Raw genomic sequence first — 24491 nt, forward strand, 5'->3', positions numbered from 1 at the left:
TGAATGTCACCTGATTCCTGAAAAGGCAGGGAAGACAATCTGGCCTTTAACTGTCTGTGACACCCCCACTGTTCCCTCCATTCCTAATCCCCCACCTTCTGAACCCCAAGAGGACAGATCCAGGCAAGGAGGCCAGCAGCTTACAAAGCTGTCTTTATTGGTTTCCTTTTCTTTTTCTTTTTTTTTTTTTTTTGAGACAGAGTCTCACTCTGTCACCCAGGCTGGAGTGCAGTGGCGTGATCTCGGCTCACTGCAAGCTCTGCCTCCCGGGTTCACGCCATTCTCCTGCCTCAGCCTCCCGAGTAGCAGGGACTACAGGCACCCGTCACCACGCCCGGCTAATTTTTTGTATTTTTAGTAGAGATGGGGTTTCACCGTGTTAGCCAGGATGGTCTCAATCTCCTGACCTCGGGATCTGCCCGCCTCGGCCTCCCAAAGTGCTGGGATTACAGGCGTGAGCCACCGCGCCCGGCATCTTTATTGGTTTCTTGCTGCCTCACAGAGCATCAGGGTCTGTCCCTCCTGGGAATGTGGCATTTGAGGAGATAAATACTTATTTTGCCCCCAACACTTCAGTGGGGGGAGGTTTAATAAAAATAGTAATATAATAACAATATAATGACTGTGATCAATAGTAAAATGCGCCCTAGTTTCCAATACACAACTGGTTGAAGATTCGAGAAAAACGACCCCCTTTCTGGGAAGGGCCGGAGTGTGCCCGGAGACCCTCCAGTGGCCCCCACTGGGTACCCATCTCCCACCAAAAAGCCCTTATAAATACCCTCCCCATCCTGTCCCTGTCCAGGATTCTCTTCCCTGATGGGAGGATTGGCTGACAGTGTCAGCCCCGCCCACTGCACCCCTCCCCAGAGAAAGGACCCTTTGTTCTCCAGACTCCCTCTCTCCTCCATCCCTCTTTTTGTCTCCCTCCTCTTCTTCATCGCTGCTCCTTCGTCCCTCTCCCCTCTTCCTCTGCACGGCTTCTACCTCCTTCCAATTCCTATGACCTCCTCCTCCACTTCCTTCCTTCTATCCTGTCTCTCACCTCCTTCGCCTACATCCTTTCCCTCCTTCTCTATCTTCCCTTCTTCTGGATCACAGCCTGTTTTTCTCACCCAGATGCTAAGCAGAGACGGGGACATGCCCCATCTTGGCCTCAGCTGGGAGTCAGACAGTCCACAGACAAGACCTCCAACCTGTTCCCAGAGACCCAGTCCCTCTCCATCCCTCATCCCAACTCTTACAAGCCTCTGGGGGCTTGGCACTGGAAATAAGAGCTTTGGCACAATCACCCCTGGACACCAGAACAAAAGGGGCCATTCTATTCCCAATGGCTTAGAAAGGCTGGGGCTGGGAACAGAGGGGCAAGGCAGGATGAGGGCTGGGAGTCAGGACCCCCAAGTCCTGGGAACCCAGGGAAGTCTCCCAGTCATTGCCCAGCCCGGGTCCTCCCTGAGTCCGAATTTCCATGTCCCGGACCAGCCGGAGTATGGCATTCCTCAAGCTCTTTCCTCCCTCATGTCCTTCTGCCCTGGGATTGGGGTGGGCCCTAACAGAGGGCATCAAGGAGAGCTCTCCAATTCAGGGGATAGGGGGAGGCTTCGGGGCCGTTCTGAGACCTGCAGGAGAAAGAAAAGGAAGTCAAGGGGTAGGATCAGGAAGAACTCTTTCCTCATAGGGCCGGTGGGTCCTGGAGGCCCCCTTAGGACCCATCACCCACTGTATCAGGGCCCCTGGAGGAAGCCAGATGTGAGGTGAGGAGTAGAGGTGGTAAAAGGGTCACCGGAAGAACCTGGAGAGCTCCTACTTAACTTTGAATGGACTCAAAGTCCTTTTTTTTTCTTTTTTTCTGAGACAGAGTCTTGCTCTGTCGCCTAGCCTGGAGTGCAATAATGGCATGATCTTGGCTCACTGCAACCTCTGCCTCCCAGGTTCAAGTGATTCTCCTGCCTCTGCCTCCCAGGTAGCTGGGATGACAGGCATGCACCACCAGGCCCAGCTAATTTTTGTATTTTTAGTAGAGACAGGGTTTCACCATGTTGGCCAGGCTGGTCTTGAACTCTTGACCTCAAGTGATCTGCCTGCCTCAGCCTCCCAAAGTGCTGCGATTACAGGGGTGAGCCACAGCGCCCAGCCTCAAAGTCCCTTTGTTCATTCACTCCACTCTTCCTTCAGTCGACCACATGCTTTACTCTGGGCAGAAGAATGAAGCCTGACCCCCACCACCAAGGAGCCCACAGTCAACGGAGGAGAACAGGCACCAGAAGAAACCCACGGCACAGCAGAAGCTGCAAGGAAGATGTGGAGGGAGCGGGGTGGCAAAGGTGGCACCAGCCCCAGGGAGGCAATGACTACCTGACCAAGCGGCCAGGAAGGCTCCTTTGAAGATGATCCTGGTGGGTCACCTGGAGGACAGTCTGATGTTGGTTAAGGTGAAGATAGAGAAAAGGCATTCAAAACAGAGGGTACTGCAGGGGCAAGAGCCTGCAGGTGTGGAAGAACATGGCAAGCCCCAGGGCTCCAAGTGGCCTGGTGTGACGGGAGTGGGTGGATGTGTGTGCTGTAGACGTGGCTGCAGGGGGAATGGGAACCTCCCTGGCTTCTCTTAGGTTTTCCCCTGCCCTCATTCAGAATGGACTGCTCCCTCCTCTGACCCCCCAACTCCCTGCTGTGGACTGGGCCTCTATTAAGAATCCCAAGAGTGGCCGGGCATGGTGGCTCACATCAGTAATCCCAACACTTTGGGAGGCCAAGGTGGGCGGATCACTTGAGGTCAGGAGCTCGAGACCAGCCTGGCCAACATAATGAAACCCCATCTCTACTTAAAATACAAGAATTAGCTGGGCATGGTGATGCATGCCTGTAATACCAGCGACTTGGGAGAGGCTGAGGTAGGAGACTCGCTCGAATGTGGGAGGTGGGGGTTGCACTGACCGAGATTGTGCCACTGCACTCCAGTCTGGGTGACAGAGTGAGACTCCGTCTGGAAAAAAAAAAAAAAAAAAAAAGAATCCCAAGAGCTCCCCTTCTGTGGCACCTTCCCCATGCCAGGTACTATGCTGAGCCCTTCGCAGGTATCATCAGCTCATGCAGGCCTCCCAGAAACCACATCATTTTACAGGTAAGACAAGATCAGGGAGGTTGGGCATTTTGCCCAGAGCCACACAGCTGGAACAGTCAGAGCCAAGATTCCCACCTAGGCTGGCCTGCATCCAGGATCCTGCTGGTGCCCACTGGTGGGGTGAGACAGGTAAGAATCTGCATCTCGTAGAATCGAGGGCAGGGATGGGCTCAGCTTGTTCCCTAGCCTAGGTCACTGTGCAAGGCCTAGCATAAAACGGAACTGCCTGACGTTTGAACAGGGGACGGACAAGCCTCCCGGACCCGCTCACCTGCATTAGGGAGGTTGCAGGGCTCAGAGATCCCTGGGGGCAGGACACAGACTCGCTGGACAGGGATGTCCAGGGTTTCCTCTTCACTGCTCCAGCAGCAGACGAGGAGACAAAAATACCAAGATCAGATTTCAGGGATCCAAAGGGGGTAGAAACTTGGGGTGGGGGGTGGCACACTGGAGGCTGAGGGGCTGCCCTTACTGGGGTCTGCGTCTCCACCGAGGCCTTCGCTGCCCATGGAGGCTGGGCGCCGCAACGCCTCGGAGAAGCTGTGGGGCCGCTGTGGGCCGGAGCCGCGGGCAACTCGGCCCTTCTCTTCGGGAGCCTGTTGGGTGACAGTGCGGAGGGGCTGGGACTAGCAGGCACAAGGAGGACAAGAGGCCCAAGGCACAACAGACCAGGACAACTGAACGCCACTGGGCCCCCAGCCTGGTTTTACTTAAGTCCCAGGTAGCAGAAGGGTGAGTCCCAGGCCTTAGGAGTAATTACAGCGGCCCGTGATTGGCTAGAGCTCACCACAGAGGCCGGTGATTGGCTCAGCCTCACCAGAGTGGCTTGTGATTGGCTCCAGAGGACTAACCGGGGACTTGTCCCTGGCGCCGGGCCGCCCGTTGGCAGGGCCCACGTGTACTAGGTGGTTGAAGTTGGTAGGCGGCGAGATGAGCTTGGAGCGCACAAAAGGGTCCTTCAGCATCTCCCTGTGGGCGGAGGTGTAGGTAGTGGGTGGCGAAGCTCCACCCTCCCTTCGACCCGTCCACAAGCGGAGGCGGCCCCGCCCAGCCTCAGCCCCCGCGTCGTGCACGCGCACCTGCGCTGCTGCTTCTGCTGCTCCTCCGACACGCGGAAAAAGAAGCGGCGCTTGCTCTTGGTGCGGAACAGCTGGCGCCGGCTGTTGTCGGTGAGGTCCGGGATGTCGAACTCGTCCTTCTCTGTGGGAGAAGTGGAGAGCTGGGCTGTGCTCACACGTTCCCGGGGCCCAGTCAGCTGGCATTCAGGGCCACACAGCCACACGTGCGCACTGGTGAACGCACACAGCCGTACACACGCACTCCCTCACCTGCCAGCTGGTTCCTGAGGTAGGTCAGGCGGACCTTCTCGGTGCCGTAGAGGAACAGGGAGCCCTCTGGATTGAGGGGCCGCACCTGAGGCAGCAGGCACAGCGGTCAGGCCACGCCTCCACCCCCGGCGCTACCCCAGGGCTCTGGCGGACCCTCACCTTCTTGAGCGGCACGGTCTGCACCCATTCTGCCCTCCTCACGTCAAACACATCGATGGAGTTCTCGCTGAACACTGTCAGGTAGGGGGCCGCATACCCTGCGGGCACGCCAGGCACCTCTGAGCTGTTTCCCCCTCTGTTCCACAGGGAACACCTTGTCCCCTGCCACAGCACAGTAACTACCATGCCCCACGCTAAGGTCCTTCCTCTGAAGACTCCCTGTCGCCCGGCCCAGCCTCCACATCAAATCAGAGATAACCCTGGACCACTCACCACATGCCTGGCTCAGTTCTAAACACGACATGCTTTTCCTCCCTTAATTTTCTAACAACTCTGAGCAAGTACTACTGTTATAATCCCTAATTTCCAGATGAGGGAATGGAACCCCTGGAGCCATGTGATGGTCAAGGTCAGGTCACTCAGCTGGTCCTGAGAGCTGCGATTTGGCCCTGGGCAGCTTGGGTGATATGCGGCACCCAACCTGCAGGCCCCACCCCAAAGAGCCATTGCTCACGAAGGACACTCTGCCCCTCTCTTCCAGCCCTTACCCATCATGCTAGTTACTTGTGCATGCACCAGACTGCCCCACTGCCTCATTCATTCATTCACTCTTCCACTCATTCCTCCAAACCCATCGGCCCTGGAGTGTGCCACCCTGGGCTGGGGGCTTGATGTGGATGAGGAAACCAGCCCCGGCCCATTCTGTGGAACCCCAGTGCACCAAGCCAGTCATGAAGTGGAGGCGATGAGAGCCGTGACACAGGTCTGGACGGAGAGATAGTGGGGCAAAGAGAAGGAAAGGACCAATGACGGGGAAGCAGGGCGGGGAGCACGAAGGCAATGGTGACCACAGCAATCGCAGCGGTCATCTTTGGAGCGCCTACCAGCTCCAGGCCCTGAGCTGACACTGGGGTGGTACCTAGTTAAGAGTTTGCCAGGTACAGGCCGGGGCCGGTGGCTCACACCTGTAATCCCAGCACTTTGGGAGGCTGTGCGGGAGGATTGCTTGAGTCCAGGAGTTTGAGACTCCCAGCCTGCGCAATATGGCGAAACCCCATCTCTGAAAAAATACAAAAATTAGGCCGGGTGCGTTGGCTAACGCCTGTAATCCCAGCACTTTGGGAGGCCAAGGCAGGTGGATCACGAGGTCAGGAGTTTGAGACCAGCCTGGCCAACATGGTGAAACCCCGTCTCCACTAAAAATACAAAAATTAGCTGGGTGTGGTGGCGTGCACCTGTAGTCCCAGCTACTAGGGAGGCTGAGGCAGGAGAATCACCTGAACTCGGGAAGCAGAGGTTGCAGTGAGCCGAGATCACACCACTGCACTCCAGCCTGGCGACAGAGTGAGACTCCTCTGTCTCAAACAAAACAAAACAAAAATTAGCCAGGTGTGATGGCACACACCTGTGCCCCCAGTTACTCGAGGGGGTGAGGTGGGAGGATCACTTGACCCCAGGAGGTGGAGGTGGCAGTGAGTCGAGATTGTGCCACTGTACTCCAGCCTGGTGACAGACAGAGACCCTGTCTCAAAAGAAAAAAAAAGTTTGCTAGATAGAAACAAAAGGAGAGCGGCTCAGGCAGGAGAGGAGCATGAGCTCAGCCATGGAAAAGGAAGGTCCCCTGCAAGCCACAGAGGGTGGGACAGGGTGTTGTTGGGCTGGAGGATGCAAACTGGCACCAAAGGCCTCCAATGCCAGGCTCATGAGTTGAGGCGGGACCCTGTCTTCACCCACCCACTGAAGGTGCCTGGCCCCCCTGCCAAGCCCTCAGCAGGCCTTACCCCAGCCCATGGGCGCTGCTGGCCACAACAGCTCTTGGCCACGAGACTTGCGGCCTGCGCCATCCACGTAGATGCCAGCAGTGGTGAAGAGTAGCAGGAACTCGCTGAGGCTAAGCTCCACGGCACCCAGTGCCTCACCCAGGCCCCCGCGGGATGGTGGCAGCTCCTCAGGCACCAAACCGGCCCCCAGCGCCAACGGCGCAGCCTCGTTGAGCAGCGGGTAGAGTGCAAAGCCACCGGCGGCGCCCACACATAGCCGGTCGCCCAGCAGCCCCAGGCTCTGCACAGTGGCAGGTGCCTGCAGCTCACGGATGCGGCGCTGCCAGGGCCCAGGGCCCGGGCCCAGCTGGTAGCAGAGCACCTGGCGCTTGACGGCTACACAGAGCACCGGGGTGCGGGCCTGCAGGATGCTTCCAGCTGCCAGCGCCTGGCAGCCTCGAGACTCGGGGATCTTGGCACCTGCTACCTCTATGTTCTCCAGCTCCGCCAGGGCAAAGAGACGCACGCTGGGGCCGCGGCCACACAGCACGACCAGCAGGCCTGCACTGGGGCTCAAGGTCAGCTGCTGCACGCGCCGGCACTCCCCCACCTGGAAGATGTCTGCAGGGTTGGCGAGGGGAGAGTGTCACTGGCAGGTGGTTGAAGAGTGACCCATCCCCATCCTCCTCTGCCCGCTGGGGCTGCCCCTGCCCACGCCCACCCTAGCCCAGCCTTGATAGGTACCGTTGCTGCGCAGATGGATGACAAAGAGCCCCTCCTCGGTGCCAAGCGCAAGTCGATCCTGGTCTGGTAGAGGGAGGCAGAGGGTCAGAGGTCAGCAGTCCCACTCAATGACACGGAGATTGGGCAGTCCACCTGCCCTGCTGTGCCTGTTTATCTTGAGGAAATGGGGGTGGCAATAATCCCGCATCCCTGCCTCACTGACCCTTCTCTCCCAGTCTGGACAGGCTCTTCCAGAGGGGTTGGGGTGAGGCCCATCATCTTGAGCTGTGGGATTTCGGGTAAGTCATGTCACCTCTCAGAGCCTTGGTTTCCTTATGTAAACTGGGGACAACGATGGTACTTCCTCACAGAGCAACTCTGAGGAAGCGAGGAAGTGATGCAGGGGAGGGTTCAGCAGAGCCCCTTGCTCAATAAATCCCCTCCCCTCTGGTCCCCGACTGCTCCAGGGACCCGCACAACCTCTCCTGTGGCTCCCGCCCTGAGAGCAGGGCCTGGCTCAGGGCCTCAGCTGCTGGGGAACGCCAAGGAGCTCTGTTTCATGCCTCTTTCCCAGCCTTAGTTACAGAAGAGCCCTGCTGAGCCCCAGGTTCAAGGCTGAGCACAAGTGAAGCTCTTCGCAGCTCCACCCAGGAGATGTTATGAGGCTCTGGGTGGTTCTACAGCAGCTCCCCCAGTCCCCCAGCTTGTAGTGAGACAGCCAGGACTGAACCTTCGTTTCTCTCTTTCTAAAGCCTTTGTTCCAGCTGGGCACGGTGGCCCATGCCTATAATCCCAGCACTTTGGGAGGCCAAGGTGGGTGGATCACCTGAGGTCAGGAGTTCGAGACCAGCCTGGCCAACATGCTGAAACCCCGTCTCTACTAAAAATACAAAAAGTAGCCAGGCGAGGTGGCGCATGCCTGCAATCCCAGCTACTCTGGAGGCTGAGACAGGAGAATCGCTTGAATCTGGGAGGCGGAGGTTGCAGTGAGCTGAGATTGCACTGCTGAGCTCCAGCCTGGGCGACCGAGCGAGACTCTGTCTCAAAAAAAGAAAAAGAAAAAAAAAAAAAAGCCTTTGTTCCTTCCACTTGCTTGAGATTCTTTTGGAAAAAGCAGAAACTGAGGCACAGCGAAATGGAGTGGGGATAAGCCAGGCCCCCTACCTGGGGGCCCAGCCATGCACACAGGAGGCTGGAGCACATACGTGGTGCAAGGCAGTCTGTGTCTCGTGGCTGCAGGGAATGGGCAGTAGCAGCGGCCCTTGGGACTATTCCTAGACACCAGCACTCCCGCAGGCCTGGACTGCTCCCTTCAGTCCCCTCCACCAGCTCACCGAGGATGGCAGCGCAGAGCGTGTGAGGCAGCAGCGGCAGCCCGTTGTCGTAAGCCTCCTTGAGTGTGTACACGGGCCGGGGTCTTGGCCGCACGTCCAGCAGCAGCCGCTGCAGCTCACCCAGCACCTGCAGCCAGCGTTCCCGCTCCCCCTCGCTCTCTGCCAGCAGCAGCACAGTGCACGTGGTGGGTGGCACTGCCAGCTGGGAGGTTGTCACCTGTGGGCAAGGACCCCAGCTGGAGGGCCGTGGACCAGAGCCATCTGTCCTCCCTCCCTTCCTGCCTCCAGCAGCCGCTGTGCCCCGGGGGCCTAGCGTGCACTGTCAGCAGCAGGGAGTAGGCCAGACAGGCAAACAGACAACTCCAGAGCCATGCGACCAGCGCCATAATGGGGCAAGGACGGGCCTAGTGGGAACACAGAGGGACCCAAACCGGGACCGGGAGGTGAAGGATGACTTCCCAGGAGACCAGACATTTCTGCTGAAGCCTGAGGGACGAGTAACTAACCAGGAGTAGTCAAGGTAGGTGAGGGGCTGGGCTCCAGTGCAGGGCCGGCAATTTCATGCAAAGACAGATGTGAAGGACTGAGAATGTGGTGCACACAGGCACAGGGCGCCTTCAGAACTGGAGAGAGCAAGGTGTGACCAGAGCAGAGACAGGTGCCAAGGGAGAGGGCTGGGAGGCCTGCAGGGTCAGAGCCTTGGGGCCTCAAGGGCTAGGTCAGGAGCACCCCGAGCCCCGCAGACGATGGGAAGCCACAGCAGATCCTAAACGAGGTGAGACCTGGCCAGGTGCTCACGTGGAAAGCGTGCTGTGGTTGTGGGCTGGCCCATGAGGGCAGTATGAAGTGGGGGGACAGTGGCCAGAGCTGGGACAGCATGGGGAGGTGGATGGTGGCTGCTCCATCTCATCCCAGGCACTCACCCTAAAGATGCGTGGCAGGTCCCTGGATTGGGCATGGATGACATCAGAGGCCAGGACGGGGGTAGCTGAGAACTGGGGGTCCCTGGGAGGTTCACAGAACAGGTCAGAAATCTCCCTGTCCCTGACTGCCCCCCTTACCACTAGTCCCTTGCCCCATGCCACTGCCCGGCACCTACCTCAGATCTAGGACCTGCAGGAGGGCCCTGCTGGGTGGGCTGAGCCTCGGGTCAGGGGCATCAAACAGCAGCAGGCGTGAGTCACTCAGGGCAGCAAACACGCGCTGCCAGCCCCGCCGGACACCTGAGGGCCGCGGCACCTGGCAGAAAGGCAAGCATGGGAGGGCTGCAGGGACCCTCAGCCCCCCATGCCCATCTTCCCCTCCCTCGGCCCCCACTCACCGACAGAAAGCCCTCATAGGCAGTGCCTGTGCCTGTTTCGGGGTGTACTCCCAGGGCTGTGCAGAGGAGGTCAGGGGGCACGGGGCAGGGTGGGGCCTGTGGGGCACAGGTTGTGTGACAAAAGTAGCCGCAGGCTGTGGGGAAAGTGGAGAAGGTGGATGAGGTGAGGCTGGGAGGGGACAGCCCCAAACCAGGACTGGGGCATGTCCAGAGCCAGCTTCCCTGAAGCCACGGTGGCACCCGAACTGTCCCCAGTTCCTCATTAAGTGAGAAAAGGAACAAAGCTGAGCAGGAGGAAATTTGACCAGCAGGTGCCAGTGACCCCGGGATGGGAGAAACAGCCTGGGTATGCCAGGGCCACACACCTGGGACCGTGGCTGGAGCATAGTGGGTGGGGACTCTCACCATCACAACCCAGGCCCTGGCGGCCCAGGCCCAGCATCAGCGAGGTGCAGCGGAGACACTTGGTCGGGGATGGGAAGCTCCGGGGGCGCAGCGTGTGTGAGCCGGGCTGGGGAGGGGGACAGCCATTACCCAAGGCCTCCCAGGGCCCCATGCCCCATCCCTGAGGGGTCAGGAAAGACAAGGGGCTGAGCCAGGCAACAGTGACCTCCGAGTCCCGGCCAATCTATGGCGGCAGGCAAGCTCATCGCCACCACCTCCACCCCAATTGTGCCTGCTGGCCACGATGCACGTGGAGTGTCCCCACAGTGCCCATTCAGCCTAGCAGAACTGCTTGGTGCCCCCACCCTGCTTGCCCCTCTGGGCACTGACCTTAGCAGGAAGACCTTCTGTAGAGGCTGTGTTGGCAGTGGGTGCTCTGGGGAACACAGCCTGCAGGAGGGCGGGGGAGCAGGTGAGACGGGCAAGGGCGGGCCCCAGGCCCCCTACGATGGACCCACCTGTCCTCACCCCCATGCGCAGGCTGCGTTGGCCCTCCGGCCTCAGATCTGGCTCTCCTCCATGCCTTGTGGCCTCTCCTGAGATGCCAGGGTCCTTGGCAGAATCCTTCTGGGGGTGGGAGAGAGAGGAGCAAAGTCAAGGTCCCTGTGCCTCTCCCAGGACTTCTCCCCAACAAGCCCCTTGGCCTGGTCCTTACCTCTGAGCTCCGGAAGGACAGGAAGGGAATCAGGGAGTTTGAGGGCTTGGTGTCTGCAAAGAAAGGGTGGGTCACTGGCCTGGGGTCCCTGGCCTGAGGAACTAGGGGCCAGGAGGGGCCTCAGTTCCCACCTCAGTAAAATGGGAAATGACCACAGGGTGGGGCAGGGCTGGGCACAGCAGGCACTCCAGAAGTGCTGGTCACAGATGATGGAGTAAGCGGCAGAGTCCAGGAACAGACTCCTGTCTCCACCACCCTGCCAGGCCATCGTGGAGCCCCCTTGGCAAGTGGGAGGCCGCGGGGGAGCCTGGCTCCGGGGCAAGCAGTTGGCAGCCACTCACCCACTGGCCCACGGGCCCGCAGCTCCTCCCGCAGCATGGCGAGCTCCTGTTGCAGGGCCTGGCTCTGCTTCTCGGCCTCCTGCAGACGGCTGGGGAGAACGGCAAGGGCTCGCCACTGGCCTCTGTGCGGGCCCTGGCCCCCAGTGCCTGCCCCTAGCCTCACCGCTCAGCCTGCAGCTGGGCCTCCTGCACCTGCGTCAGCCGTTCCTGCAGGCCCTGCTTGGCGCGGATCTCGGCCTCCAGCGCTGACTGCAGCTCCAGCCTGGCCGAGGCCTCCATCTTCTGCAGTCGCCGCGCCTTCCACTGGTGGTCCTGGTGGCCACGGAGCACCCATATAAGATGCTTTCTAGGCCTGGCTGCCTCAGGGACCCCCTGCTACCAGAGCATCCTGCTACCCATGCCACCCAGCCAGGCTCAAAGCTCCAGCTCAGCCAATGACCCACTGTGAGCTCAGGGAAATCACTATCTCTCATGAGCTTGGTGTCCCCACCTCCAGTAGTGACCTTCAGTAGCAGGGATGCTGAGCTCACGGAAGGTCAATGACTTGCCCAAGCCAGCCCCCAGGGGCATCTCTGGGGCTCACCAGTGGCCGGGCAGGGAGCGTCTGGGTGCCTACGTTCCTCAAGGACTCCAGCTCCTCTGCCATCTTGGTGGCCAGGGCCTGCAGGTAGCCTCTTGAGACCTTCTCATCGTTCACCCTGAATGGGAAGGGGCTCAGGGTCATGGGCTGGGCCCTCAGTCTCGCCTGCGTTCCCCACCCCGACCCACCCCTGGCACCCACCAGCTGAGGATGTCGGCGAGCTGGGCCTCCCAGTTGCTCTCCGTCTCCCGCCGCTCACCCTCCAGCCGCTGCTTGCTCTCCTGCTCCTGGGCCAGCTCTGCTTCTAGCTGGGGCCGGCCAGAGAAAAGGTCAGCCCCAGGCCCCAGCAGTCCTGGGACTGCCGTCTCCCTGTAGGTACCCCAGCACCCCGAGCCCCGTCCATGTCCACCCTGCTCACTGGCTGCAGCTTGCCCACCCCCCAACTGGCTCCCCATTGCCTTGTCCGTCTGTTGTACCCTCCGTCTGTCCCCCTGCTCACCCGCTCCTGCTCCCGGCTCAGCCTCCGGTTTTCCTCCTGCAGCTGGCACAGAGCCTCCTCCTTACCACTCGGCCTGGGGAGGAGAAGGCCAAGGCCGTGACTCACCGCCCAGGCCAGGCCCAGCCCCTCCCTGCCACCAGCTGCCTGGCTCACCTGTGGCTGTGGGCCTGCTCCAGCTGCTCTCGCAGGGCGGCCACCTCCTTCCTCAGTTGGGCCTCCTGAGGCCCACCCTCGGGGGGTCCCATCCCGTTGGTCTCAGAGGCTGTGTGGATGGTCTTGGGGACATGGAGGGGGTCAGGGCAGAGACCCAAGATGCCATGGCCCACCCACCTGGGACACAGGCCTGGCCCTGAGGCTCTGAGTGGGGTCAGGCTGGTGGGGAAGCACCTCTTGCCAAGGGGGAGGACTTGACTACCTTGGCCTGGGACGACTCCTCAAGGCGTTGCTCCCACTGTCCCTGCAGCTGCGTCACCTGCCGGCTCAGGGAGGACACCTGGGCCTCCAGCTGTGAGGGGTGCAGAGGCAGGCCACTGCCAACTCTGCCCTCGGCAGCCCCTCTGCCCACCTTACCATGGACTCCAGACTCTGCCAGCCACAGTGGACATGAGGAGGCATGGACTCCCAGACTGCCCCGTCCCAGCCACCATCCCCTGGCCTAGCCTCTGCCAGCTACAACCGGGGGGCAGCATCTCCCACCAAGCTCCCCATGCTCCCTCCAGGCACACTGGGGGCAGGGCCCAGGTGCTGTCCCTACCCACCCTGGTCACCCACCTCCCTCTGGGCAGCCCGGGCTTCCTCCAGCTGGGAGCTCAGGGCCCGGGTCTGGCTAGCTGTGGCCGCCTCTCTCTCCTGGGCCTCCTGTAGCCTCTGAAGCAGCTCCTCCTGCTGCCCCTGGGCCCTGCAGAGCTCCTGCTCCTGAGCCTGCAGCCCTGCCCGACCCTCGGCCAGCTCCTGAGGAGGCAGGGGAGGGAGCGGGGAAGGACAAGGCCCAGAGTCAGGCACGAACCGTCCATGGAGCCCAGGGCCACTCACCCACCTCACCCACCTCACCCAGCCCTCACCCACCTCACCCAGCCCTCACCCGGTGAAGTCGGTCAAGCTCCTGCCGTAGGTCACTGTCCTGACCTGGGCTACCAGCTGGGGGCCCATCCGTCTGGGACAATGAGGCCTTGTCCCTCAGCATCTCTGCCAGGAAGAGTCACTGAGACCTCGAGTGCTGGCGGCCCCAGCCTCTCAGCCCAGGAGCAAGTCTCCTTGGCCTGTTTCCCATACGCGGGCTCAGAGAGTATAAAATGCTCCCCCAGGATCATACAGCGTGTCCAGGGCAGGGCAGGACCCGAGCCCAGGTGGGACTCAGCCCCCGGGGGGGTGGGCGGAAGGGATACCTGGCAGCCTGTCCCACAGAGTCTGCACTTCCTTCCGTAGCTGCTCCAGCTCCCGATGGTCTGTGGGGGCGTGCAGGGCCTCTGGAGGGGAGGTGGTACCCACAGGTGAGTCCACTCCTCCACTCCCGCAGCAGCAGCCCCTAGGGCCAGCACACCCAGGCCCGGCCCAGCCGCTCCCAGTACCTTGGTGCTTCCTGCTCAGCTCCACCTTCTCCTGCTCCAGACACTGGAGCTTCCGCTCCAGGGCAGCCCAAGCCTCAGATCTGCTCTCAGGACTGTGACTGTAGGGGGACAGGGGCCATGTGTGTTGGTAGAAACCTCACCCCACAGAGTCTCCTCCATCCTCCTGGACCGAATCACTCATTAATTGTGAAACAGCCAAAACAGACCCTGCCCTCAGGAGACCCCAGACTGGTGCCATGGGTGGCAGCCCGGGGTAGCAGCTGCAGGGCACAGGCTTCGGGTCCAGGCCCAGGTTTAAGCCCTCATCCTGGCCCTTACAAGCTGTATCACCTCGAACCCAATGTATTTTACCCTCAGTTTCCCCAGGGGAAGATGGTGGTGACAAGGCCTCTCCCCAGGGCTGTCGAGGACAGGATGTGGTGACAGTGGCCCGGCTGGTCTAGAGGAGTGGGGATCTGACCCATTTCCTTCCACCTCAGAGCACACCGCACCAGGACCTCACTGCGGTCTCAGGCCAGCCCCTCGAATGGGAGTAGGTGGAGATCATCCCACCCATTTTGAGACAGAGTCGCTCTGTCACCCAGGCTGGAGTGCAGTGGCGCAATCTCAGCTCACTGCAACCTCCGCCTCCCACGTTCAAGCGATTCTCGCTGCCTCAGCCTCCCAAGTAGCTGGGATTACAGGCGCCCGCCACCACGCCCGGCTAATTTTTGTATTTTTAGTAGAGATGGGGTTTCACTATGTTGGCCAGGCTGGTCTCGAACTCCTGACCTCAGGCGATCCACCCGCCTCGACCTCCCTAAGTGCTGGGATTACAACCATGAGCCACCACGCCTGGTCCATCCCACCCATTTTACAGAGCCACAAAGTGAGGCCCGGGAGCAGTAGGGGCCTTCGAACCCTGCACCTCTGGCTCTAGGTGCAGCGCACCCTCGCCCTTCATGGAAGGCGCCATGAGAGCCATGTGCTGGCATGTGGCCCAGCGGGACCTGGGTGTGGCTTCACCAGGACCCCGAGGATGAGGGCTAGAGCACCTGCCACATGCAGATACTGGGGAGCCCTTCTGCCCTCCTTCCCAGGGCCCCAGTGGGCTACGCGCCCAGTGTCCTCCAGGTCAGGCAACCCCGAGCCTCCCACCAGGTGTGTGAGGACTAGCCTCACCTGCCTGAGGTGTAGGTGAAGCCCACGAATGGCAGGTGGTGGCCGGAGAAGGCCCCGTGGGAGGGCGGTGGCAGGGTCCCCTGCAGAGGGAGAGGGAAGGAGAGTCAGAGTCCACAGGCCAAGGCCCGAGGCCCGAGGCCCAGGAGCCCCCTGGGACCAGGTGCGACCACCTCCTGCACAGGTGGGAACTCAGGGGGGTAACACGGCCCAACCCAAACAAACCCCCAGCTCCCACAAGTCTCCTAGGAGCTGCTGGGAGTTTTCTTCCTTATATGGATTCTAGTTAATAGAATGATACCTGTGGTCAGAGGCCCTTCCCTTGACACAGCCCACCTCAGTGCAGGCAAGCATGGGGAGCCTGTGGGAGATGCTCCCCAACCCCAGTTTGGCTGGAAGAGGCTGGGCCAGCGGATGGTGGCTGGAACGGGTCAGTCTGGGAGTCCATAAATCATAAGCCCCGGTGTCTGAAGGCCTCACCCCCAGCCCACCCCAGGGGACTTCAGAGGGAGGGTTCCCCCCGCCAACAAGGGGGTAGGGCAGCTCCCCTCCTGCAGTGGCCTTTGCCACTCACTGGATGGTTGAGGGTGTCGTCATCCACATCAAAGTTGGAGGTGTCCATGGGCCCCCGCAGCTCAGGAATATAGGGGGCCGTGCTGCTCGCCAGCCGCTCCCAGTCCACGCCTTCGAAGAAAGGATGGTTCCGGAAGTCGTCCAGCCCACCACGGCCTAGCCGCTCTTCCTGGCGACACAGCAGCTGGCGGATCAGGTCTTGGGCGCTGGCTGGCACGTCAGGCACGTCCGGGGGGAACTGCAGGTGGTCCTGTGGGTCGGGGGAGGGGGCAGGCTGGGTCAAGTGTCCAGGAACCCAGCCTTACCTGCCGGTACTTCCAACCACACAGACTCAGGGGTCCCACTGCCCCCTCTGGAAGCCCAGAGCCTGGTGTCCAGACCTCGTGGTTCATGATCTTGCCGTAGGTTTCCACCAAGGACTCAGCATAGAAGGGCGTCTCCCCAAAGAGCAGCTCATAGGCGCAGACTCCAAGCGACCACCAGTCACACTGTGGGCCGTAGTGGCCCTTGCCCTCCTCCATGGCCTGCAGGATCTCAGGGGAGATATAGTCCGGCGTCCCTACTGCCACTGATGAATCCACCTGTGGGTGGTGGTGGTGAAGCCATGAGGACAGCTTTGGGCTTGGCTGGGACTGCTGGCCCCTCGCGATGGCCCTGTCACCCCTACTCTGCCAGGCTGGCCTGCTGCTGCCCACCTGGGGCCTGGGTCTCACCCACCTTCCCCGGGGGGCCTGATGCCTCTGCACTAGGCCTGGGGCCTCCCATTTTCCTGAGAGCTTGGCCCGCCTTGTATCCCCTGCTCCCACTCTGGGGCGGGGTCCTTACCATGCCGTTGGTGTTGAGACGCAGGCAGGAGCCGAAGTCAGCCAGGCGAATGTGACCGTTCACATCCAGCAGGACGTTGTCTGGCTTGACATCCCTGGGGGATGGCAGGCAGGGAGAGTGAGGCGTTTGACCTGTGTGTAAGTGGCCATTTAGGCACACGCCCAGGTGCACATGCACGGTGTGTGCCAGCACCAGCTCACACACATTCCTGTGTGTAGGTGCTCATGTGATGAGCAACGTGTGTGTGTGTAGATGATCCCACAGGCCAGAAGGAGGAAGATGGCTAGATTGTAGAAAGGATGTGTGGGGACAACCCTTGGAGGTGGCAGAGTGTGCTATGGGGGACGCAGGAGTCAGACTTCCCCAGTGCAGACCACAGCTTGCCACCCGAGAGCCGAGTCACCTTGAGACAGGTGTTTCCCTGTGCTAAGCTCTGACCCCCTCAGCTGCAGGCCGGACACAGCAGCAGCCCCTGCCACAGAGGGCTCTTTGGTATGATTCCAAGGAAGCACAGGGATGAGGCACCCAGAGAAGTGCCTGGCACATGGTGAGTGCTCAGCAGACATCAGCTGTCCCCAGCACAGCTGGCAGGGGTTGGGCAGGGCAGCGGGGTTGGGGCCCCACCTGTGGACATAACCCAGCTGGTGCAGCGAGTGGATGGCCAGCACCATCTCAGCCAGGTAGAACTGGGCCAGCTCGGGCGGGAGACGGTCCTCGAAGCGGCTCAGCAGCGTCAGGAGGTCTCCACCGGCATAGTAGTCCATCACAAGGTACTGGAGGTGGCGGACAAGAATCAGACCCGGGGGAAGGGTGCACCTGGCCACTTCACCGCGGTCCCGCAGGGCTCTGGGAAGGCAGGCCTGCATCTCCCAGCAGCTCTGGGCTGGCCAGTTCCCAGCCAGGGCTCAGGCAGGAGGCGCCAAGCCCAGGAACTGGTGGGAAGTGGGAGTCTCTTGGTCCCAAGAGGGGTCTCTCTTTGGGCCCAGTGCCCCTGGCCCCAAGGGCCCTCTCCTGTGTCCCTAGGATGTTCCCCTCCAGCCCCGCCACGTATCCTCACCAGGTACTCCTCGTCTTGGAAGGCATAGTGCAGAGTGGTCACCCAGCGGCTGTCCCCTTTCACAAGCACATCCCGCTCCTCCCGGAAACAGGCTGTCTGCAGCAGGTTTGGGGAAGTAAGGGGTGGGGTGGGATCAGAGCCCAGGATGCTCCCCTTGCCAGCTCAGGGGATGGAGAAAGATTCTGTGAGTCTGGGAGCTCAGATGGAGGTCATAGCTCTACTGTTCCCTGTCTGGCTGCGACTGAGCCCAAGCCCACGCTCTACGGCTCTGGGCCTCAGTGTGACCATATGGAAAATGGGAACGACTCTGCTTGCTTTCAAAAGGGTTTATTAGACCTGTAATCCCAGCACTTTGGGAGGCCAAGGCAGGCAGATCACTTGAGATCAAGAGTTGGAGACCAGCCTGGCCAATGTGGTGAAACCCCATCTCTACTAAAAATACAAGAAACTTAGCTGGGTGTCGTGGCACACGCCTGTAATCCCAGCTACTTGGGAGGCTGAGGCATGAGAATCCCTTGCACCCAAGAGGTGGAGGTTGCAGTGAGCCGAGATCACGCCACTGCACTCCAGCCTGGGTGACAGAGTGAGACTCTATCTTAAAAAAAAGAGTTTATTGTAGGCTGGGCACGGTGGTTCACGCCTGTAATCCCAGCACTTTGGGAGGCCGAGGCAGAAGGATCATCTGAGGTCAGGAGTTCGAGACCAGCCTGTCCAACATAGCAAAACCTCATCTCTACTAAAAATACAAAAATTAGCTGGGTGTGGTGGCAGGTGCCTGTAATCCCAGCTACTCGGGAGGCTGAGGCAGGAGAATTACTTGAACTGGGAGGCGGAGGTTGCAGTGAGCCAAGATAGCACCGTTGCACTCCAGCCTAGTTGACAGAGCAAGATTCCGTCTCAAAAAAAAAAAAAAAAAAAATTTTAAAAATTAAATAAAGGGTTTATTGTGAGAAAGATAACAAATCAGTGGCTGCTGAGGGTGGCACCCTTTGCCTGGTCTGCAGCCTTGCCCGCCCCCCCCGCGCCATAGGCCCTGGCAGCATACACCTCCCCCACACCCATTTGTAGGGTGCCCAAGGGCCCCCCAGACTCCACACTGACCTCAGCCCTCTTCAGCATCTCCCACTTGTGCAGCATTTTCATGGCAAAAATCTGCCCAGTGTCCCTCTGCCTCACCACGGTGACCTAAGGCCACAGGGAGGACCGGGGTGAGCCCAGCCCGGTGTGAACACCTCCCCCCACCTACCCCAGGCCCTTTGCTCACCTCCCCAAAGGCTCCTCGGCCGATCACCTTCAAGATCTCAAAGTCATCTCTCTGCAGACGCAGTTCTTTCACCTTTGATACGAAGGGGCTGGCTGAGGGGACACAGGGCGGGACTCAGAGTGCATGGAGGGAGGGCTCCATTCCCCCTCTCACCTTGGGCAAGCCAGGAGCTGCCGCTCCTGTGAGCCCAGGCAGGGATGACCTACCCAGGGACAGCCTCGGGCCAAGGGGTTGTGGCAGGAGCTGGTGCTCCTTTGGCCATGATCAGGAAGTGCGGAAGGTCAGAGGCCGGGCTCAGCTGACCGCCTGGTCCCTGGACCTCCCTGGCCCCCTGGCCCCAGACTCTAGGCAGCCTCCATCCCAGGGGCTGATGGGACTTGTAGTCCTGCCCAGTCTGCAGCCTGACTCTGCTTGGCTAGGTCACCCTGGGGACCATGGGGACACCATTCCTACCCCCACCTCACAGTTCTTGGCCCCCTCACAGGTTCAGGCCAGGCCTGTCTTAGGAAACTGGACAGGTGACATTCCTTATCCCCAGAGAGGCTTCTCTCCCATTCAGGAGCTGTGGGCCTGGGTCCGGGGACCCTGTAGGCATAGAGGTGCCTGGTTGGGGGTGAGGCCTGCAGCCCCTAGGGCAGGGAGGACAGGCTCTATGCTTCCCACGTGGGGCCCCTCAGGCTGGAGGCATGGATGCCAGTCTGCCAAGGTGCTGAGACTCACAAACAGGACAAAGATGCCTTTCCCTGGTGCTAGCACTAGCCCCTAAAGGCGTGAGTGCTCAGGATGCCTCCAGGCCTGACCGGCTCTCTCACTCCCAGCCCTGCCTCCCTGTCTGGACGAAGCTTTTGTCTGGTCAAGAACGTCCTCTTTCCTCACATCCCAGATACCTCCAGGAAGGGCAACTCCAGCCACTCCCAGGCACTTTCCAGGCCTGGATTAGCCCCAGGTTTTGGGAAGGAATTGGGTCTTAGGGAGGCAGGAGTGATCAGTCAGGATGGGGGGCAGCTGTGGTCTGGCGCCCTGCCTCAGTTTCCCCCTGCCAGGAGGTAAACTCCCTGCCAGCTGGGCGGGTCTGTGGGTGGGACAGAGAGCTGTTCCACAGGTTTATCAGGCAGAAGCCCGCAGCGGGGGCGGGGTGGAAACCTCATTACAGAAATTCATTGTCTCTTTCCCAGGTCTGTGTGTGGAGCTGGGGAGGAGCAGCCCCGGGCCTCCCCGTGGGAGTTGAAGCCAGCACCATAGGGACCCACCCGCCAGAAGAGGGCCGAAGCCCAGGCCCACAGGCAGGAGGATCCAGGCCCCTGGACAGGCTGCCTAATCCTCTGGCCTCCCACAGGGCATGGGGGCTCCGGGCAGGAGCAGGGACAAGTAGAGACAAGCAGGAGAGGAATGAGTCACGGCCCTTTGAGTTACCTTGGGAGATTGTCAACAGGGGTCCCAGGCAGAGGTGCTGGAGGCAGTCAGGGAGGAGCACACATGTGTGTGCAAACACACACACGTGTGTGGGTGTCATGGGGGGGTGACAACAACACAGGCAGACAGGCATAGCACGGAGGCATACCAGGGAGACAGGCACAGAGGCAGGGGCCTCTGACTGCCTCGCCCTGGATGGAAGGGTTGGGGCTAGGGGACAACTCCCTGGCACATCTGGGTGGCAGCCTCCCCCTCTACCCCAGGCCTTGTGCCTTCCCAGAGCTCAGGAGTGCCAGGAACGCTAGTTGCCCACTGGGCAAACACCTGCCTCACCCTGCCCTGGCCAGGCCCCCGTGCCTTTTCCCCATGGCCCGGCAGGGTGTGACCAGGGAACCCTCCAGCTGGCGCCAGTGCCCACAGTGGGTTCAGGGTCACCCCGGGCCAGCCACTCCCAATGACTCAGATGAGTCTACCAGGAAAGGTACAGACCCATCTCCAGCTAGGCCCCCCTCCCCGGCGCCGGCGCCACAGCCCCCAAGGAGCTTGGCCAGCAGCCTGCACAGGCCAAGGGTTGGAAATCGGTTCCTGAGTCCAGGCTGCAGTGGTCTTGTACGCAGGGAGCTGGGGGTGTGTGTGTTGGTGGGGGGAAGGTCTGCAAGTGTGCGATACCTACAGATCTGTGTGTTTTGCAGTGCCAATGCGGTCGGGGTGGTCTGCAGCGCTCCCTGGGTCTCTCCATGAGTTGTGTGTCTCAATGCATCCGAGAGGAAGGAGAAACAGAGCCCGTGTATCAGTGGGTGACATGCATGAGGGTCTGTGTGTGTCCTGCGTCAGGTGTGGCCTGTAAGCAAGGAAATCTGTACGGGACTCTAGGCGGTGCACTGGGTACATGCGTCTGCGGTCGATACCTGAGCACAAGTTGGTGTGTGTGTGCATGTGTCGGGGTCTGTGAGAGGGAAGGAGCGTGTGTGAGAATTGGAGTGAGGGTGAGGTGTGCAGGCGAGTGTGCGGGCCGCGGGGGTCCGGTGGTACGCGTCAGGGCCACTGCAGGGAGTCTGCGAGGGAAGCCCGTGGGGGTGCGGGTCCCTGCGGGAAAGTCTGCGGGTGCGGGGGTCTCGGCGCGATATCCCTAGGCCCGCCCCCGCTCCGTGCCGCCCCGCCACTCACCCCAGCTCAGGAACTGCGCCACGCTGCGCTCCCGCCGTAGGGGGCCGCTGCTGAGCTCGTGGTGCAGCGCCAGCAGCAGATCTAGGAGGCCGTCGAGCCCCGGGCAGCCGCCGGCCTCGCCCCGCGCCAGCTGCTCCAGCGCGCGCAGCCGCCGCTCCATGGCTGCGGCCGGAGCCTCGCTGCTCGGCTACAGTCTGGCCGCCCGCATGCCCGCCTGTCGGGCCGTCCGTCCGCCCAACCGTCTGAGGCTCTGTCCGCGCGTCCTCCCCCCCCTCTCCCGCCCTCCCCGCTGTCACCTTCCTCCGCCGCCGCCAGCGCGCCCTCACCTGGGCGCCGCGCCCCGCCCCCCGACGGACGGGCAGGTGCGCGCCGGCCAATGGGAGCCGCGGCTGGAGGTGAAGGTGGGGGCGGAGGCGCGCGGGGGCGGGCCCAACTCCCGGCCAGGAAGTGCGGGGGCGGGCCAGGGAGAACAACTGACTTCTGCGAGGGGCGCGGTGGGGTTCCGCGGGGTCGGAAAGACTCCCCAGGTCCCCGCGCGGCCCCAGACCCAGACTTACCTGGGCCCTCCCTGGGCCCTGACCCAGGAGGCGCGGAGCACTGCAACTTCTCTCGCCCCCTGGGTCGCAGCCGCCTTGCCCTTGGCTAAGAGAGAGGGGCTAGGGACGCCCGCGGCCCCGGAGCCGGATGGGAATTGTAGTTCGCTCTCTCCATGGTTTGCCCGCGCTTGGCACCCATCGCCCCCCCCGCCCCCGCCCAAAAAAAAGTTTCTGAATCTTACTTTGATTGTATCATTAGAGTTGATGTGGGAGACAGGAAGTTGGGGTAGGGATGGTCACGCCCATTTGGCAGATGGACACACTGAGGCTTGGGAAGGAGGAAGGCGAATTGAGGGGCTGAGGACAAGGTGGCTCTTAAGTTAGACCCTGGGGTGGAGGTGGAGCTGGGCTGGTACCAACACCACAGGCGTTTTAAGCTTCAGTAGGAGCAGGGCCTGAGGTCTGACCTGGAACGTGAAGGGCAAGGAGAGGTCTGAGATAGGCTGGAGGAGGTTGGGGAGGGGAGGGGCTGGCTCTGTCCAGTGGTATTTCTGATTTCTGTCCAGCTGTGTCCAGCTGGGATGGACCAGGCACCATGAGGAGAGATCAAAGGGTGGGACATACTGGTGGCTTCAGACAACACTTTTTTTTTTTTTTTTTGAGACAGGGTCTCTCTGTCACCCATGCTGGAGTGCAGTGACGCAATCATAACTCACTGCAGCCTTGACCTCTTAGGCTCCTGCCTCAGCCTCTTGAGTAGCTGGGATTACAGGCAGATGCCACCACACCCAGCTGATTTTTTATTTTACTTTTTGGAGTCAAGGGTTATTGTTATGTTGACCAGGCTGGTCTCGAACTCCTGGGCTCAGGTAATCCTCCCACCTTGGCCTCCCGGAGTTCTGGGATTACAGACATGGGCAACTACACCCGGCCTAGACAACACTTTCTTTTTTGAGACAGGGTCTCACTCTGTCCCCTAGGCTGGAGTGCAGTGGTGCAATCGTAGCTCACCACAGCCTCAACCTCCTGGGTTCAAGTGATCCTCCCACCTAGCTCACCACAGCCTCAACCTCCTGGGTTCAAGTGATCCTCCCACCTCAGCCTCCCGAATAGCTGAGACTACAGGCTCACACCACCAGGCCAGGCTGATGTTTTGTTTTTTGAGATGGAGTCTCACGCTGTCACCCAGGCCAGAGTGCAGTGGCACGATCTCGGCTCACTGCAACCTCTGCCTCCCAGGTTCAAGAGAGTCTCCTGCCTCAGCCTCCCAAGTAGCTGGGATTATAGGCATGTGCCACCACACCCAGCTAATTTTTGTATTTTTAGTAGAGATAGGGTTTTGCTATGTTGGCCAGGCTGATCTCGAACTCCTGACTTCAGGTGATCCTTCTGCCTCGGCCTCCCAAAGTGCTGGGATTACATGCGTGAGTCACTGGGCCCGGCCATGTTTGTATTTTTTATAGAGATGGGGTTTCGCCATGTTGCCTAGGCTGATCTCAAACTCCTGGACTCAAGCGATCTGCCTGCCTCAGCCTCCCAAAGCGCTGGGATTACAGGCTGTAGCCACTGGCCAACACATTATTTCATTAAAAGACCTGTTTAGGGGTTTGCCTCTCCTCTCGTACTGGGACCTCGGTGAGATGGGGGCAGGATCAGGTTGAGGGAGGAGGTGTTCCATGAATGTTTGAAGCAAACAGGGTGTTTCTCCCCACAAAGGGTTTTTCATGTGATTATTTGTTTATTTATTTATTTATTTTAAAGAGACAGGGTTGCACTATATTGCCACGTTGGCCAAGCTGGTCTGACCTCAGGTGATCCGCCCACCTCGGCCTCCCAAAGTGCTGGGATTACAGGCATGAGCCACCATACCCAGCCTTTTTTTGAGACAGGGTCTTGCTCTGTCACCCAGGCTGGAGTGCAGTGATGCAATCTTAGCTCACTGCAGCCTCAACATACTGGGCTCAAGTGATCCTCCCACCTCAGCCTCCTGAGTAGCTGGGACCGCAAGCCTGCACCACCACGCCTGGTTAATTTTTAATTTTTTTTTTAGAGCTGGGGTCTCTACATTGCCCGGGGCTGGTCTCAGACTCGCCCTGCCTCCCATGTGATCTCCCCAGAGGCCCGCCCTGTAGCTACGCAGGGCCCATGGGCTGAGAAATGTTTGGGGAAACAGAGTCTGGGTGTATTACCTAAATCAACCAGAATGGGATGGGGAGCCAGGATTCAAACCAAACTCTGGGGATCCCCTTCATTGTCTCTGGTCTCCTGGAAGGGAGAGGGGGCAGGAGTTCAGATCCCTCTCACCTGAGAGATTCTGAGCCCTCCTTATAGGGGCGGGGCAGGGGTGGAGCCCACAGGAGGTAGGAAGGGGCTTGCTCACTGAGGCCACACGGGGGCGCCAGAGACCAGAGGAGGGACAGGCGCTCCAGCCAGCATTAGGGAACCGGAGATAGGGAAGGGCTCCTGGGTGGGAAGATGGGCCTCTCCTCCGCTGCCCCTCGTGGACACCCCTGGTGAGGCCTCTGGGCCCTGCCTCAGTCCCTGTGTGACCTCAGGCAAGTCCCTTAACCTCTCTGGTAAGTTCTCAGAAAGGTTCATCCCCAGCCATCTGTCCATCCCCACACAGTATAGCTGAGTGGACACTGAGTCCCAGGGCTGAGGCCAG

The 24491-nt window shown here is 60.4% G+C and overlaps 1 protein-coding gene across 9 annotated transcripts; it reads right to left on the bottom strand.

The window, feature by feature from the left end:
• Nucleotides 1-553: 553 nt before the first annotated feature.
• CDC42BPG (CDC42 binding protein kinase gamma) lies at nt 554-21543 on the bottom strand. 9 transcript variants are annotated; one of them, XM_054662440.2, is made up of 37 exons: nt 21291-21543; nt 18711-18802; nt 18548-18631; nt 17447-17542; nt 17014-17162; nt 16390-16483; nt 15945-16145; nt 15566-15814; nt 14995-15074; nt 13834-13931; nt 13651-13710; nt 13347-13450; nt 13037-13216; nt 12681-12770; nt 12419-12540; nt 12266-12338; nt 11968-12074; nt 11770-11884; nt 11350-11498; nt 11187-11275; nt 10846-10898; nt 10659-10757; nt 10521-10580; nt 10152-10311; nt 9747-9880; nt 9525-9664; nt 9349-9430; nt 8426-8642; nt 7113-7175; nt 6390-6989; nt 4609-4706; nt 4450-4534; nt 4201-4321; nt 3973-4090; nt 3594-3717; nt 3393-3478; nt 554-1619 (listed from the first exon to the last, which is right to left on the bottom strand). In XM_054662440.2, exons 1-37 carry the CDS (start codon nt 21448-21450, stop codon nt 1563-1565), a joined length of 4689 nt encoding a protein of 1562 aa, XP_054518415.2. In that variant the 5' UTR covers nt 21451-21543; the 3' UTR covers nt 554-1562. The 9 variants fall into 9 exon arrangements, 8 of the variants coding, with proteins under 8 accessions (XP_054518415.2, XP_001146567.3, XP_009421709.2 ...); XM_001146567.8 differs by having other exon boundaries at nt 10152-10257; nt 13651-13731; XM_009423434.4 differs by having other exon boundaries at nt 13651-13731.
• Nucleotides 21544-24491: the final 2948 nt, after the last annotated feature.

This window comes from Pan troglodytes, chromosome 9 (genome assembly GCF_028858775.2).
Source record: "Pan troglodytes isolate AG18354 chromosome 9, NHGRI_mPanTro3-v2.0_pri, whole genome shotgun sequence".
Taxonomy (NCBI): domain Eukaryota; kingdom Metazoa; phylum Chordata; class Mammalia; order Primates; family Hominidae; genus Pan; species Pan troglodytes.

Excerpts from the sequence above, each read along its gene's own strand:
- CDC42BPG (XM_009423434.4), bottom strand. The coding sequence starts at position 21,450 with ATGGAGCGGCGGCTGCGCGCGCTGGAGCAGCTGGCGCGGGGCGAGGCC. Across the intron at positions 4,535-4,608 it reads AGACCGTGCCGCTCAAGAAG|GTGCGGCCCCTCAATCCAGA; the intron begins GTGAGGGTCCGC and ends CTGCTGCCTCAG. Across the intron at positions 1,620-3,392 it reads CTGCAACCTCCCTAATGCAG|GTCTCAGAACGGCCCCGAAG; the intron begins GTGAGCGGGTCC and ends TTTCTCCTGCAG.